General features: G+C 33.1%; 1 protein-coding gene across 3 annotated transcripts in view; it reads right to left on the bottom strand.

Annotated features, from left to right (window-relative positions):
• Positions 1-5,369: 5,369 nt before the first annotated feature.
• cemip (cell migration inducing hyaluronidase 1) overlaps positions 5,370-18,715 on the bottom strand; it is a 161,606-nt gene continuing 148,260 nt past the window's right edge. For all 3 annotated transcript variants that reach the window (XM_067401066.1, XM_067401068.1, XM_067401067.1), the window contains 6 exons: positions 15,736-15,921; positions 13,903-14,107; positions 12,152-12,241; positions 11,659-11,816; positions 10,906-11,006; positions 5,370-6,660 (listed from right to left, as the gene is read on the bottom strand). In XM_067401066.1, the coding sequence (XP_067257167.1) occupies positions 6,533-6,660; positions 10,906-11,006; positions 11,659-11,816; positions 12,152-12,241; positions 13,903-14,107; positions 15,736-15,921 (868 nt within the window). In that variant the 3' untranslated portion in view covers positions 5,370-6,532. The remainder of the gene's footprint in view (positions 6,661-10,905; positions 11,007-11,658; positions 11,817-12,151; positions 12,242-13,902; positions 14,108-15,735; positions 15,922-18,715) is intronic.

Here is an 18,715-nt window from a genome sequence, read left to right as displayed (position 1 = left end):
GTTGGTATGTTTTAATATGTTGCTAACATTAATTATCATGTTACTTTCTAACATGTTTTACCACATTGTTAACACAATGCTAGCATGTTTTAGCACATTAATAGTATGAATTAGCATGTTATCATGTTTAAACAGATTAACATGTTTTCACACATTGTTAATATGAATTATCATGTTTTAACATTTTGCTAGTATGAATTAGAATGTTGTTAACATGTTTTAACTATGGCTGTCAAAAATAGCGCATTAAAAGACGTTAATTAGTTGTTTGTTGTTAATTACATCAATTTTTTTAACGCATTTCACGCATGCGCAGTGTGACAAATTATTCAGGTCAGGGAAGTGGTTGGGAGCTACAGGCCAGATGGAGCAAGGTGAGCAAAGTGCAGGGCCGTCGGCAGAACATATAGAATGGGGGGGCATTCGGTTTCCATAGGGGGGCACACATTTTTATAATCTGATAAACAGACGTTCGCCAAAATAATAATGTCCCGTATTTATTATTAATGAAATAGACTTCTATAATGAAATAAAGTTCTATATTACCACAAAAACACAAGATACTCGATCCTAATTAAACTACACCAAAAACGAAACCCCTTTGCATTATGGCAATATAATTTGCAAACACGAGACACAAAAGCTTTTCAATTCCTCGAACAGCACAATAATAAAAATGATACATACCAAAACAGCAATAAATAGGCTAGCCTACATCTATAGCATATTTAAGTGTAACTAAGACTTTTGAGTGCACTCACCATTAAAATAGTTGAAGGTGGCAGGTCTCCGAGTAATAGTAATGAATAAATACGGCCTAATTATGTTTCGAGTTCCGTTTTGTGTAATAATGCGTTAAATATGAATTTTATGCTCAGGCGGAGGGTGAACCAACTCCAGGAGATGCGATTTCCATTTAAAAACATATTTAAACAGATTTCCTCGAAATAGCTTTAACTTACTTGTCACAGCACAACCTACATATCCCAACATAAACACTGCTGATAAATTATTATTTGTTAATAAAGTGTTTACGTTCAAAAACCACTGTTAATTTTAACAGATTACGCACACAGAATTTGGCAGAGAGTGCGCAAAAGGCGCTCTCTTTATAATCAGTAAAAAATCTCGCTCATCTTAGTTCATTGCGATCTCAAGAAGTTCTGTAACAATGAATTAAACTGACTGCATAATTACATAACAATTTACATAATTTTTTGTTAACCAAAATCTGTTGATTTCTGGAACGCAATGACAAGTCAGAGGTGTTAAAGTTAGCACTGAACAAAAACTCGTTTTGAGCGGCGAGTGGATTTTGAGTTGTAGACGCTGGCAAATATTCCCTCATTATAATTTGTTCTAGAAATCAACAGATTTGTTCGTGATTAGCTACAGCGCTCAACACTCCAATGTTCTAAAGTATTGTCGTTCTTCAGAGCGCAAAGACAGAGGCGCACTGGATCATTTGCCAAATATGTTTCGCCAATATGCTAATATTAACTGATCCTAGACCAGTAGTTATGTGCAGTTTTTCCCTCTACAAGCAATCAGAAGCAGCAGCAGGTAGGCAGTGGTTTGAGTGAGAAAATAGTCTCAAATCCATCGCCGAACCGTTGTAGAGAGAGTTTTCCTATGAGCTAAATGCTGCTGAAGACATTTCGTTCTGGAATATGTAAATAGCCAGATCCACAAATAAGGTTTTTGCTCTCAATGGGAAGTTTGCTGGATGACTATTAGGGGGGCACGTTGTGTCATCTGGGGGGGCACTGCCCCCTAATGCCCCCCTTGGCGACGGGCCTGGCAAAGTGGGCCTATTGACGGATTCAAATTTAAAAAGAATGATGATGGTACAGTTAACAAGTACAAGGTTAAACCAAGTCAAATATCAATAACATGTATGCATGTATGTAGTGTTAATTTCGTCAGACAAGACGAAATATGTTCGTCAACGGCCTTTTTTTTCATGACTAAAACGAGACGATGGCAAGACTGCACCACTGTCCAAAAACACTCACTAAGACTAATTTAACATGAATTCGACGAAAAAAGACGAGACGAAAATGTTTTGCATAAAATAAAAACTAAGATAAAATCTCTCTTAATTTTCGTCTACAATCGTCTCTGCTTTTTCATCAGCTGTTAAACCTTTAAAATATTCAGAACGAGTTCGAATCCCGCTTATTACATTGCTACCTACCAAATAAATCAATAATTTGACACAAAATTATGATTTAAAAAGGAGTTTATTGATTTAAAAACGATTGTATTGCTTCCGCTTAAGAAAATAGTGCGCTCCGTCTCTATGGTTAGAATCCTGTGTGTTCATGGCAACGCTCTGTTTTTCATGGCGACGGTGTGTTATAGCAGCGGTCAAGAAACTAACAAAAAAAGATATGTGAATGACTAAATATGACTAAAACTAACAAGGACATTTGGCACAAGACTAAGACTTAAGACTAAATTAAAAATAGGTGGCGAAATTAACACTATATGTATGTAAAAAAAAAAATATAATAATAATGATAATAATAATAGTGATTATTCCTGATTAATCCACTGAAAATTCTGATTAATTTGATTAAAAATTTTAATCATTTGACAGCCCTAGTTTTAACATGTTGTCCTAGGATAGTCATTAACATGTTGTTAACATGAATTATCGTGTTTTGTTGACATGTTTTGACAGGTTTTTAACATGAATTATCATGTTGCTGGCATATGTTTTAGCACATTGCTAGCATGAATTAGCAAATTGCTAGCATGAATTTGCAAATTGTTAGCATGAATTAGCATGTTGGTATCATGTTATAACAGATAAGCATGTTCACACATTGTTACAATTAATTATGTTTTAACATGTTGCTAACATTAATTATCATGTTACTTTCTAGCATGTTTTACCACCTTGTTAACATGATTTAGCACTTTGCTAGCATGTTTTAGCTCATTACTAGCATGAATTAGCTTATTTTTAGCATATTTTAGGACATTGTTAGCATAAATTAACATGTTGGTATGTTTTAACATGTTACTACCATTAATTATCATGTTATTTTCTAGCATGTTTTACCACCTTGTTAGCATGATTTAACACTTTAGCATTATTTAACACAAAGTAGATTAGGCTTAAATAGTATTTCAGTTTGTTGCCTTTCTCAAGCCAACAATATATCACAGTCTTTTTAATAGAATTTGGTACTGATGACGACAGCTGATGACCAGCATTCTCTAAAACAAATCAAACATGGATAGCCTCTTTCCCATCAACATTTGACGGTTTAAATCATGTGAGAAAGGGAGCTGCACTGACCGCGTTCTTAATTGCGTTAAATTAGGTCAAATAACAAGATTCAACATTCCAGAAACCTGCCAGCAACCCATGATGACATTCAAGAATGCCAGTGCAGTTTCCCATGTCTGAAGTAACGTTGACCATTGACCGCTTCAGCGTGCTTCACTCTGCAAACATCAGTGTACATTCATGGATGTTGAGAATGCAGGATCCACCCTTGTACAGTATGGCCATATTCCCACACCATCTGCTGAAGAAAATCTTCATGTTCCCCACCCCAACAAAAGACCCCAGATACACACCATCAGTCAACATGAGTCTGAGCTGGAGACACATTCCAGCATCACTTTGTGTTGATAGGAATCTCTCAGAAGCATCATGAAGCTTCCTAGCGATGCTTCTATCTTTTATGATAATAGCTTTTAGCTTAGGGTTAAAATATGATAATAACGAGTCAAAATGTGCAAACATAATGCTAACAACATGCTAATCATGTTAGCATCATGTTAACAACATGCTAATCATAGCATCATGCTAACAACATGCTAATTGTTTTAATATCATGTTACCTACATTCTAATCATGTTAACATAATGTTAACAGCATGCTTATATTAAAATTTTTGTTAAAAACATGGTAATCATGTTAACATCATGCTAACAACATGCTAATTGTTTTAATATCATGTTAGCTACATTCTAATCATGTTAGCATCGTGTTAAAAACATGCCAATCATGTTAACATAATGTTAACAACATGCTTATATTAACATTTTGCTAAAAACATGCTAATCATGTTAACATCTTGTTAAAAGCATTCTTGCAAAATGCTAATCATATTAACATCTGGTTAAAAACATGCTAACAACATGTTAGTCATGTTAACATCTTGTCAAAAATGTGCTAACAACATGCTAATCATGTTAACATATTTTTAAAAACATGCTAACAATATGTAAATTGTGTCAGCATTGTGCTACCATGCTAATTGCTATAACATATTAGTTACATGCTAATCATGTTAACATTATGATTGTTAAAAAATGCTAGCAACATGCTAATCATGTTAACAAACTGTTAAAAAATTGCTTACATTATGCTAATTGTGTTAACATAATGTTAACATGCTAATTGATATAACATCATGTTAGTTACATGCTAATCATATTAGCATATTGTCAAGAACATGCTAATCTTGTTAACATCATGCTTGCTAAAAACAATGCTAACAACATGCTAATCATGTTAACATCATAATAACAACATGCTAATCATGTTAACATCTTGTTAAACACATTCTAGCAAACATGTTAATCACGTTAAACAAATGGTTAAAAACATGCTAAAAAAACCAACAAAATGATAATTGAGTTAGCATCATACTAACAACATGATAATTGTTAACATCATGCTAATTGTTTTAACATCATATTAGTTATGTGCTAATTATGTTAGCATCTTTTGTTAAAACGTGCTAACAGCATGTTAATCATGTATCATGCTTGCTAAAAACATGCTAGCAACATGTTCATCATGTTAACATCTTGTTAAAAACATGCTAGCAAAACATGCTAATCATGTTAGCATCAAGCTAGTGTAACTCTTTACCCTCTATCCAGGTCCTCCTCGCCCTGCTCTGCGTGGGCCTCAAACCTTGGTCTCTGGCATTAAAGTCGGACGCTCTAAAAAGGAGGCTAAAGGCTACAACCCCTAGTGTCAGTCGCTAGAGCATCTCTTGAGATCAGTGGAGTGAGGTTTACTCGCACAACGACTACTAGCTGGCCTTCGTTACACTAGCAACATGTTAATCATGTTAGCATCTTTTGCTAAAAACATGTTAGCAGTGTAGGTACATGTTGGTTGGCTCTCTTACAGAACACTGCAAGCACCACTCACATTTCCTTCAGTAAATGTACATTCTAGTATATATATATATATATATATATATATATATATATATATATATATATATATATATATATATATATATATATATATATATATATAATAAAGCCAACATGGTTTTACCTTTTACTACACACACAAACATAGCATCACTCCAAAGATGTGAGGAAAAAAGATTTATTTCTGTACAAAAGTCTTTACATTTTTCTCTTATCTAAAGTAATACATTTTTATTACTTGGAAATCATTCACATTTACATCACACCCATATACAACTTAAAGTTAATGTCATGTATATTTGAATTATACACTAAAGTGAAAATTGTAGTTAAAGTTTTAGTTTTTACAGATAGGACAGCATTACATTACAACTCAAAAGTCCCTTAAAAGATGTCCCTTCTTGATTTGTGTATTAGTGCCTGTACAATAAATAAGTATAAAATATATCTCTGTAATCAATCAGGATTTTTTTGTTGATTTTTAAGAAACACACAAAAACATACAAAAACACTAACAAATTACAATCTCCGAAAAAAGACCAGCTATTTCGGCACTGTCGAACTTCTTGCCAAACGGAAGAAAAGCCAATTCGTCACAGATTAGATCATTTTATGATAGACTGACTGACATCTACTAATGCTCAGATTCAAATCCACTCTTAACTATTCGATTTAAAGGAACAGTTCACTGGAAAATGAGAATTCCGTCTTTTTTCACTCTCAGGTTGGGGCACTTTTCACATAAAAATATTTAATTATTAAATAATTTCTTCAGACAGACATGAAATATAGGCATATGTGGGCTACTTTTATAGTGCTTTCAGTCACATGCTTAAAAAATCTTGTTTTTTTGTTCCATCGAACGGCGTGATGCCTAAATAAATGAGTGGAATTTTCATTTTTGGGTGACCTGTTCCAATTTTTGCTGGCTCTCTTGTTCAACACAAATGAAACCAACTCTTGTGCGTGACAATTAAAATGAGGAAACCTCACAACATTTACAATCTGAAACGTCTTTTTCTATATATTTAGAAAAAACATATGTTGTAACATGAAGGCAAACATCACCGAGAGGGACAAAAACAAGGAATGTTGTGTTTGTTTTTCTTCTTTTTTTTTTCTTCTTGTTTTTCTCCCCTTGAAACTCAAGTATAATCAACTGACGACACAATCCAAAAATCACGTTGTCAAATCCACGTTGTCACACATAATGGACTCTGCTAGGTAACATAAACACATGCTCGGTTCTGATTGGTGGTTTGGGTTCAGTAGTCCTGGCGTAGCTGGCAGTGGTGCTACTGCGAGTCTGAGATGTCCTGCTGTGTGTTGCTCTTGTTCATAGCTTCATCATCTTAATCACCGGGATGGGCAGCACTTGATGGAGTTTGGCCCGCTCTTCATCAACACTCATCCTCACCCAGTCTGGCCGGAAGGAGCCCTTGAAGCCCACAAAGGCGAGTTTATCTGAGTAGGGAAAACACAGCAAAATTAGAGCTGTTGGACCTCAATCATGACAAAATTTCTGGACATGGTCAGTTTGTAAACTACGAAGTATGTCAAATACTTAATTATATGGTCTTTGATGTTGTGGTAATTATAAAAATGCAGCTTAAAATATTTGATTCTGGTTCAGTTGCTTCATTTTACTGTCAAATATTGTTGCATAATGAAGCTATTACTGTATGATGGACTGTCATCCCCTGCAACAGATATCATGCTGATTAAAAGCTTGGGAAGTCTTCAAAAATATTATGCTCACCAAGGCTGCACTTATTTGATCAGAAATATAATAAAGAGTAATATAGCTGCAAGCAGCAATTAAGAGGCTAAGCATAAAAAAGGCACAAGTCATGCCAGCACTGCTGGGAGCATCAGATCAGCTTCAACAATGAGCAATTAAATTAAAGACAAAATGACTGAAAAATCATAGTTCATAGTAGGGCTGGCTAAAAAAATATAGATTTCTCCATTGCAATCGATTCTCATTTTTATGAACCGATATCGATTCTTAAATCCCAAGAAGTTTGTTTTCAGTTGATGAATGAGCAGAATATGTAGCGCCTCCCATCCAATAAATCACAATAATTTTTGTGCTTTGTTACTTTTGATATGAAGCAAAGTCTCAGATTTCAAATGACATCCATCTTATTATGAGATTCAAAAAATAAATACTGTTTTGTTGCTGTTTAATGTGACGTGACAGATTGCTTTAGCGCCTCAAGTTAAAGGGAAGCGACAGCACGAGCGCATGTAAACATCCTCTCCTCTGCTTTAATACCAGTTACAGCGCGAAATAAACGTGCATGAACATCTGAAGGTATGTTAAAAGATACAGTACAATTTACTGAAATCTGTATCACTTAGTGTTTCAACCTCGGAAAGACGTCAATAAAATAGCTTGTAAACAATGTCACATAACGTCACATTTACCTCAGAAAAACATATTCAGACCATAAACTCATTAGTCAGCTAGAAAATGAACTCTAGAAAGCAACATTCTTATAAATAGCTATGCACCGTTACATATTCATTATAATGTTTAATGTTCTTCAATATTTAATGCATGTTTGAATAAATCAGTTATGACAGCCACAATTTAAATGTTTACATTAAAAAATAAATAAATAAAATGAATTGGAGTATAAATATGATCATGTAATTCTAAACTTTATTTATAATAAAAACATTATTGAGTGTAATTTAAGTGTTTGTATATAAATAAGTTAATTTAAGCTTCAATATGATTATAGTAGTACCAAATAATTCCCATGTGTAGTTTACAGCATTAGTTGAGATTTTTTTCCTCTAGAAAATTTGCGATGTACTGTAACTGAAATAAATCGTAATCAAATCAAATCAAATTGAATGCATGTGAATAGTAATCGAATCGAATCGTGAAAATTGTGTCAATACCCAGCTCTAGTTCATAATAATGATTTAATAATTATCACTTTCGACCAATAGGTGGCGGTGTGACCAAATTGATGTAATATGGTCAAAGTGAGGTGACACATGCAAAGAATGTTGTCAATATGTCAAAACATTGCAGAGAAACAGTTTTAAGAGTCGTTTTTGCATCATGCCTCAACTTTATTGTGGTATACGAGAACGGTTTAACGAATCAACGCGAATTCCTTAACTTTTGATTTTTTCAAATCAAGCGATTTGATTCGATTTAGGTGAAAATCGGACTAACGGTCCAGGAGGAGTTCGAAAAAGTAAAAACATGTATGTACACAATAAGTGCATTTTATCAAATGATTAATTTAAATGTAAGTGCATAGTAATAAATGCCACTTAATATAAAGTGGGTCCCAAAATTCAAAATGGCCTACGCCCAAGATGGCCAATATGGGAAAATTGGATATCAGTCGATTCGGCACGTCGCCCCAAATCTAACGTGATTCATAAACAACCCTTCAGAAGTTACAAGTAAAAATAATCACTTTTTGTATCACTGGACCAGTAGGTGGCGCTGCGCCAAAACACTGCATGTTGCCTCAGGTCATGATTGTGATGACAAACCTATTGTCCTATTGTCTGTGTCTATTTTTGCAAGCGCTACATAAAATTCCTTTGCATGTTATTTGCGAAAGGTTTAAAGAATCAACTTAATTTTTTATCTGCATGGTCTGAAGATGATCTGGTTCAATTTTCATGAAAACGGAGCAATGGCATAGGAGGAGTTAGAAAAAGTCATAGGGTGCAATCGAATCGCCTTGAGCCAAGGAATCAGAGGAAACCCTTACGGTTCAAAAGTTATTAGCATAAATAAGAGTGAAAATTTGGACAGCTGGGGTGCTAGAGGGATTGAGTTAGAGATTCCAACATTGGTATGGGTGATGTTGGGACTGCTCTCTATCAGTGTGCCACATTTCATAACTTTCCTGTAAACGGTCCTATGGGCTGCCAAAGACTCCCAGAGCGGGAGAAGAAACAGTGAGTAAATGACATGTTTATTTGAATATATAGTACAATGTTATTTATTCCTGTGATCAAAGTTGAATTTTCAGCATCGTTACTCCAGTCTTCAGTGTCACATGATCCTTCAGAAATCATTCTGATATGATGATTTGATGCTCAAAAAACATTTATGATTATTATCAATGTTGAAAACAGTTGTGCTGGAAACTGTGATGCATTTTGTTGTACATGATTTACAACATTAAAATATTTTGTAACATTATAAATATCACTTATAAATCAGTTTAATACTTTCTGAACAAAAATATTAATTTTCTTACTAAAAATGGTAGGGTAGTAAAAATAAAGTAATAAAAAAAGGTAATTTAGTAAAACCTGTGCTGTTTGGTGTTTAAATGAGTTACATAATCTCAGATCAATATTTATAGTCTATTTATTTATTTATTTATTTATCGATCTATAGATTTACTGTAGTATCCATGAAATAAATAGGAAAATGTAGAGTTGGATGATCATTGTAATAAAATCTTGTGTTTTTCATTTTTATTCCTTTAGTATTCCGGTACAAATTTGGCTGACCTGTGAAATATGTTCACAAAACGAGCCGGTGGGAAAGACCTGGAATGTAAACTGAAGGGGCTTTCCCTGCTGGAATGACAATTCAACATGATAAATATAATATGTGAAGGGAGGGACGAAAGGAAGGACCCTGCTGCTCTGGTATGTGTGTGTGTGTGTGTGTGTGTGTGTGTGTGTGTGTGTGTGTGTGTGTGTGTGTGTGTGTGTGTGTGTGTGTGTGTGTGTGTGTGTGTGTGTGTGTGTGTGTGTGTGTGTGAGTGAGTGTGTGTGTCCAGCCCAAAAAACAGCTTCTCTTCACACAAGTCTACTTCTTTTTTTTTTTTTTTTAATTGTATGAGGGCTTCACTTTTTTAATGGACATTTACCAAGAGAATCCTAAACACCACTGTGATAAAAATATAGCTATAGCTGAAAATAAACGTGAACCAATATCTGAGACACTTACAGACACACTGTCATTCAAAAAGTTTAGGGTCGATGATATTTTTTAATGTTTTTGAAGTCTTTTATACTCACCAAGATGATCAAAAATACAGCTAATAATGTGAAAAATGTATTTTTTCAGCATAAAAACAATTCGACAATTCCTATCTTATGGTGTATTGCAGTATTTATTATAACTGATTTATCCATGCACATTATTATTATTTTTTTTCAATTCATGTGTCCTCTACTCTTTATTCAAAATATACTCCTCTCCCTCTTCTCTGATGATGTTTACTGGCGCGAGGGCGGGACAACCTGTCACTCACATGAGATCCACCAATAGCAAACCACAACCATCCAATCAATTCCCCACAGACAAAATCAAGCCCCGCCTTACATTTGTTCTTGCTCGAGAAGCTGTTTCACTCGCATATACACCACAATAGAGAAGAAAAGTCAATGCAACTTTCATTTCATGCCGACTTTAAAAAGTAATTTGTTCTTGTGAAGGTAAAGCTGGATTTGCAGTAGCCATTTTTGAAACAGAAATCTTTTGTAACATTATAAACATCTTTACTATGACTTTTGATCAGTTTAAATCAAAATTAAAATGAATAAAAACCATTAAAAAAAATCTTTCTGACCCAAAATGTTTGTACAGTAGCATACAGTGGGCCCAAAATACATCTGGACACTTACATATTAATCATAGATCTACTATGCTTGGTCACATGTGTTTGCCAGAATACCAGTATGTACTCGTACTCTGAATCTTATTACCTTTCAACTTCACTGTCGGATCTGCTCCGAGGGTCTCGAGAATTTTGGTCCATGGCCCTCTGGTGACCAGTTTCCCTTTGGAGGTGATCAAAACCACTGACCTGCAAGTGCAAAAAATGAGTTCCTATCAGACACAGCAGTTCGACTGAGGATGAACAAATACAAAAAGAGACATTAAAGAAGAGTTCTTTGAACAAATAAATCCTCTGAAGTGGTCCCTGAAATCAAATTTCACTTTCTTTAACTCAGTTGAACATTTTTCAGTGGCCGCCCAAGATAGATTTCATGGCCGTTGAAGCACATGCAATTTCTCTCTCCCTTCATGACTGTGTGATCATTTCCTGTTCAGTGCTTTCATGTGAGAGTCCAAACACTTCAACAGTGTCAGTGCCCAACTTAACCGTGCAGAACGGACAAAATATCTGCACGGCCCACTTCAGACCAAATTGGATAGCGGCGTGTGCGGCACAAAGCCTGTGTGATCCTCTTGAATTCAACACATCCAAGCGCTACAGGAAGTGAAACATCTCAGATAGATAATAATGAGATGCTTTCCATGTTTTCACTGTTATACGGTGGGGGGCGCTATTACACATCTTCTGAATGAGTTGAGAATCTCCGGATCAAAACGCAGACGAAGAAGAAGCAGAAACAAGCAATAAAAGCATTTTCTCAGCTTTTTTGTTTTGTTGTTTGAGACGAACGTAAACTATTCATGCAAGATTCATGCATATCTGTTTCTATCAGTCTTACTCGTCTTTGAGGTTTGTGATGTAGTTTTGTAGCTGAGCTGGAATTCCCATCAGAATGGAGTTCCTGAAGCCTTTCGACTCCAGGATTTTACCGCTGTGGCCGTCGATCACAGTCACATGTACGCCGTCCTCTGATTGGTAGATCTTCTTCTCATTCACCTACAGAAACAATAACTTTATTTTCATTTGTTTTATTTTATTTTTTTGTATAATGTTTTGCTATATATATATATGGATGGAAATAAAATATATGGAAATAAAAGCTTGCATCATTATTCTCATTATATTTTTCGATTTGAGATAAAAACAAGTTATTAATAACACTAACTGATAAAATAAGACAAGTTTGGAGGCAGTTGTGGCTAAACATCAGCAAACCTCTTTAGGCTTAGGCAGGTTAACTAGTACATGAGAAGTGATGTTATGGATTTTACTCAGTTCTTTGTGAAACTCAAAGCTTGATAAGGTAAAGACACATAATCAAGAGTTTGTACCTCCGTATAGGCGAAGTCCTCTTTGATGTGGAAGAAGCGAGTGTTATATGACTCCAGTTTGACTTCAAGGAAGTGCTCGTGTGTGTGAGGCTAAAAAGGAAACAGGAAAATGTGTGATTTCAATGATAATGATATATTTAATGATATTATTTTCTTCCTTGATGTTCACTTCAAATGTGCCAAAAGGTGAAATATGATGTAAACGATGTGTCATGCAGAAAAAATATTAGTGATAGTCTAAAATATTGCCTCCACTTGTCAGAATTAGTGTTTGCTTCCCTTTCATTTTCAACTCTGACCCTACTAATACATCATTTGTTTTCTTTTTTTATTCATTATTTCATTAGAATTTCATGTGCCATTTTTTTCTGTCATTATATATATATATATATATATATATATAAAAATATATATATATATATATATATATATATATATATATATACATATACATATATACATATATATATATATATATATATATATATATATATATATATATATATATATATATATATATATATATCAATCTATCATCATCCATTATATTATATAAATTGCATCCAAAATAAAAGTTTGTCTACATAATATGTAATATTAATATATACACACAAATTGTAAATATATATATATATATATATATATATTGTAGAAAATAGTAGATACTATTATATACTAAATGTAGAAAATAGTAGAATTTTTCACAAATATATATATATATATATATATATATATATATATATATATATATATATATATATATATATATATATATATATATATATATGTGAAAAATTATATATAATTATACATACATGCATGTACATATATTAAACAAATTGTAAATATATATATATATATATATATATATATATATATATATATATATATATACACACATGTAAATATTTCTTAAATAAATACATGTATGTGTATTTATAAATATATATATATATATATATATATATATATATATATATATATATAAATGTTAAAAATAGTAGAATTTTTCACACACATATATATATATATATATATATATATATATATATATATATATATATATATATATATATATATATATATATACACACACACACATGTAAATATTTCTTAAATACATACACGAATGTATATATATATATATATATATATATATATATATATATATATATATATATATATATATATATATATATATTCTTTGCTAAAGTTTCATTACATAATAAAATTAGTTTTTCTGTCTATTTGCTATATATATATATATAGCCTCTGGAAACTTTGCATTTTCTTTCAAATCTTTTGAGTTCTTTGTGAGTGAATGCAAAGTTTCTCAGAGGAACGCAAAAGTTTTTGGGAGGGAATGCAAAAGCAATTAATTTTTTCCCTCTCCCATCTCACATGTTTTCCATCACCGTGTCCCGTTAGGGGCTCCGTAATATGGTTATGTAAATAAAATGCATCCTCAAACCTGTTCAGCAAAAGTTTGCAGACACAGGTGCGCAAAACACAGTAAATGATCCTGCTGATAATGGCACACCTGCACAAACTCTAGCACTGTATCGTGTCATTTATCCTACACCGTCTGATTGCCAGGAGACGCTACCTGTTGACAACTAAACACCTGCAAAACTAACAAAAGCTACTTTGACAAAAAAACAAAATCCAGCAGGAACATCCCACATCCGACTCGCAGCATTACAGTAGACTTCAAACACAGAGGCTTTCAAAAGACAAAACTGTCTTCTCACCAGTCTTGAGCGAGGCAGTTTTTTGGGCATAGGCACATCTACGACGGGCATCTCGGCGTATCTGGGGTAGGCTTCAGCCATGCAGTCGCTGGGGCCGCTGCCGGGGGGAATCACCGCTTTGATCTTCACTCTTTCACAACCTTTCACCGAGCAGAACGCAAAATCCTCCTTCTCATTGTGCGCTTTGATTTTAAGGAAGAGCAGCCTGCGGGGATGACGGCAGACAGAGAGAAACAGAGATCAGCGCACGAGTTCGGAAGCTTTTAAAATGACATCAAAACTTATAATTGACAGAAGTTTAGCATCCAGCCTTCTGGGTAATTTCAGAGCAGTTCCAATCGAGTGATATTACTCTTTCCTACAATTTAATTATGTTTCATTAGCAACGGAAGACTGACATGGCTAAATTAAGAAATGCTATATTTTCATCCTCTATCATAACACAGATGTCTTATAATTACTGCTACTTTGTTCAGTGTGATTTTCTATTAGGCCTGTCGATAGAAAAACGCACACATTTAATTTAATATGTTTTACGTTACTTTTTTTTTTTACACGTTAACATATTTATTCATTTTGACATTATAATGGATTCATTCTGTTATGAGATTTTTAAAAGTTGGGTTTTCTTGTTTTATGAGGACTTTACACAGACATTAATGACATTTATACTGTACTAATCTAATCCCTTAACCCAGAAAACTTTCTGCATTTTAACATTTTCAAAAAACATCATTCTGTGTGATTTATAAGCTGGCGTACGCCCGTTACACACATGCACCAACAACTGGAATCATTTCTTGTCTTCTCACAATGATTCTTTTCAATAAAAATTAGAACATACACTACCAGTCAAAAGTTTGGAAACATTATTATTTTTAATGTTTTTGAACAAAGTCTCTTATGCTCATTAAGGCTACATTTATTTCATAATAAATACAGAAAAAACAATAATATTGTGAAATATTATTACAATTTAAAATGATGGTTTTCTATTTTAATATACTTTAAAATATAATTTATTTCTGTGATGGAAAGCTGAATTTTCAGCATCATTACTCCAGTCTTCAGTGTCACATGATCCTTCAGAAATCATTCTAATATGATGATTTATTATCAATGTTGGAAACAGTTGTGCTGCTTATTATTATTTTATAACCTGTGATACTTTTTCAGGATTCTTTGATGAATAAAAAGTTAAGAAATATCAGCATTTATTTAAAATATAAATCTTTTGTGACAATGTACACTACCGTTCAAAAGTTTGGGGTCAGTCATTTTTTTTCTTTCTTTTTTTTTTTTTTTTTTTGAAAGAAATTAATACTTTTATTCAGCATGGATGTGTGAAATTGATAAAACGTGATAGTAAGGATTTATATTATTAGAAAAGATTTATATTTTGAATAAATGCTGTTCTTTTTAACCTTTTATTCATCAGTGAATCCCAAAAAAATATTAAGCAACACAACTGTTTCAACATTGATAATAACTGAGTATCAAATCATCATATTAGAATGATTTCTGAAGAATCATGTGACACTGAAGACTGTAATGATGCTGAAGATTCAGCTTTGATCACAGAAATAAATTATATTTTAAAGTATATTAAAACAGAAAAGCATAATTTTAAATTGTAACAATATTTCACAATATTGTTGCTTTTTCTGTATTTTTTATGAAATAAATGCAGCCTTAATGAGCATAAGAGACTTCGCTCAGAAACATTAAAAATAGTAATGTTTCTAAACTTTTGACTGGTAGTGTATATTTGCATTCACTACATCCAGGCAGTTAGTGTCGTACAGGGACTATATGAACAGAGACAGCTCTTACCCAGTGTCCTCCTCCCAGTAGTAATATCCTCTCGTCTGGTGAGAGTGGCCCATCTTTTCTCTCTGAGTGGTCCTCATGAACACCCCAGTCTTCCTCGTCTCTTTGGTGAGGCGGTTGTGGATGTCGGAGATTATGATGAATGTTGTACCTTTTGGATAGCAGATGCCCACATTTATCCAGTCATTTCTGTAGAAGAAGCAACAACACTGCTGTAATGAATAATATATGTGGTAGTGTATAATAGTATTTTCATTAATCACCAGGGGGCGCCATAGTCCTGGTTCAGAGGGTGATGTTAATTTTATTTAATGAATATAATTTATAATCACTGTTACGAATGTTGCTATTTTAACCTATAAATGGGAATAACATAAATGTGTGCAGATTTCTCTCTTTACTATTTATTTTTTGCTTCATACTTTATTCTGATCTCTTCATAAGGTGCTGGATGTGAGTGCATCCTTTATTCAAAAAGTTAAGTATTAATATAAATATAAAAATAATGTTCTGTATGCAGCTCTTAATTGTTCCTTAATTAAGTAAAAATAGTTTGATGTTCTTACAAGTAATTTCAAGGCAAACTGAAATGAAAAGCAGAACAAAGAAACAAATTACAAGCATGAAACAAAGTGTTCGAAATATTCAAGTAAACATTCAAAATGAGACTATCACGTCCACAATTAAATATTTTAATTACTTTTAATTACTTAATTACTAGTATTTTAATTACTACATTAATAGTGATACTATGGAATTTGATTGACAGTAATCAATTAAAATCAGCTGAACAGTTTCTTTTTTCTTTCGGCCTAAATTTGTGTTCATGTTTGATTCTAGATGGTTTATTACAGCTATTAAAGTTTTCCAACCAAAAGCAGTGAGTAATTTCCTCTGTTTCTTGTTAATATTGTGGTTTAATTATAATTTATGACAGAGTGACAGGTCTATTAGGCTGCATTTACACACAAAGGACTAATATAAAGATCCAGATGACAAAAAATATTGGCTGGTATCCTCCAATCTACCATTGGTTGGACAAAGAGAATGTCCCACCCACAAACCCACAGGTTGAGCAAATGCTATATATATATATATATATATATATCAGTGCTTCCCACAGGTTTGAAATATACAAATAAATAATATATATACAAAATAATATACGAAAAATCCTCCTATTACCCACGGCACAAAAATGGTCTACTACATGTGACAAACAAATAATGTCTGATTTTTAATAGTATTTTTATTTATTGAAATGAATTTTAATTAAATAACATATTACATTTAATGACATACTAACATTATGCATTATTATGCATTATAAATTATGCAAAATTACAGCATTTAAATGGTTCACATTTTCCTATGTTCTCCTTGCTGTCATATAGTGTCTCTCTCAGTGAATGGGACACAGATTTTACTAGTAAAATTTATAAAATGAATAATATATGTGTCAAATAATGTTCTTAGTCTTTTCTTCCTGTGGGGGAGACTACAATAATTTACTATGAATTAAATGGAAATCAAATTAAATACAATTTATTGTGTAACCAAAATACCAATAATGCACAAAAGAAAAAGAAAAAAACTTAACGTGTGACTTTTAATTATAAACAAGCCAGAAATACACTGAGACTCTTATTTTGAAATGTCTGTACTATTGCAGGCTGATCCTTCAGATTCTTACAATCATCTAAAAATTTTTATATAAAGGCCATAAAGTAGACATTGTAATAATTCATCAACTTGAGTTCATTAGCAATCGCTTGGCATAAATGTGCGCTTTTCATTGATTGAGAATCACTTTGAAGCAGTAATAAAAATAATAAAAACAAAAATGTGTCTCCGAATATACTTGGGCGGCCGTTATTATATGTTGGCGGCCCGCCCAAGTAAAGTCTATGTGTGGGAAGCACTGTATATATATATATATAATTTATATAACAATTTTATTTTACAAAAAAACTGTAAAACTATAATACTAATATTTATGGCTGTCTTAAAGGCACAATATGTAAGTTTCACCTCTAGTGGTCTCTTATTCAAAACAATAACAAAGGCGTAGCTTGACGACAGCGTGAATGAGCGTGGAATCATGGGAGTTGTCATCTTCACCTACACCGGATGGAAAGCAATCTGACAGGACTCAGAAATCATGTTCATGGGTGAGCTTATGTATTAAAGTTTTATTAGTGTTACTATGGTATGAAGCAGGGCGGGGCCAAGAGCCAGGGATATTTTACGTTGCTGTATTTATTATGCTTATATGCCATAGTCGACCGCTATTGCTCCTTTCACTTTGTTGTTTATATTTATTTTACGATTAAAGTTACATTTGAAGAGTTAGTTCACCCAAAAATGAAAATTCTGTCATTAATTACTCACTCATGTCATGCCACACCCGTAAGACCTGTTCATCTTCACAACACAAATTAAGATGTTTTTGATGAAATCCGAGAGGTTTCTGATCCCCCATACACAGCAACATAATTACCACTTTCAAGGCCCATGAAAGGTAGTATAGACATTGTTAAAGTAGTCCATGTGACTACAGTGGTTCAACCTTAGTGTTATGAACCGACAAGAATATATATATTTTTTTGAACAAAAACAAAACAAAAATAATGACTTTTTACAACAATTTCTTCTCTTCTCTGTCAGTCTCCTACGCTGCTGATGTTGTAAACACAGTTCAGCACTTCCGTGTTCTACGTCAGAACACGGCTCATTACTGGTTGACGCTGATCACATGATCACCGTCTGCCAATAATGACCCGGCTTTCTAGGCCTTGAATGTGGTACTAACTTTGCTTTCTATTGGGGATCAGAAGCCTCTCGGATTTGATCAAAAATATCTTAATTTGTGTCCTGAGGAGTAACAAAAGTCTTACGGGTTTGGAATGACATAAGGGTGAGTAATTAATGACAGAAATTAAATTTTTGGGTGAACTAACACTTTAATGTTCGCCTCCTTCTC

Source organism: Chanodichthys erythropterus, chromosome 11 (genome assembly GCF_024489055.1).
Source record: "Chanodichthys erythropterus isolate Z2021 chromosome 11, ASM2448905v1, whole genome shotgun sequence".
In the NCBI taxonomy this organism is placed as follows: domain Eukaryota; kingdom Metazoa; phylum Chordata; class Actinopteri; order Cypriniformes; family Xenocyprididae; genus Chanodichthys; species Chanodichthys erythropterus.
This window is presented reverse-complemented; position numbering and strand designations above follow the sequence as displayed.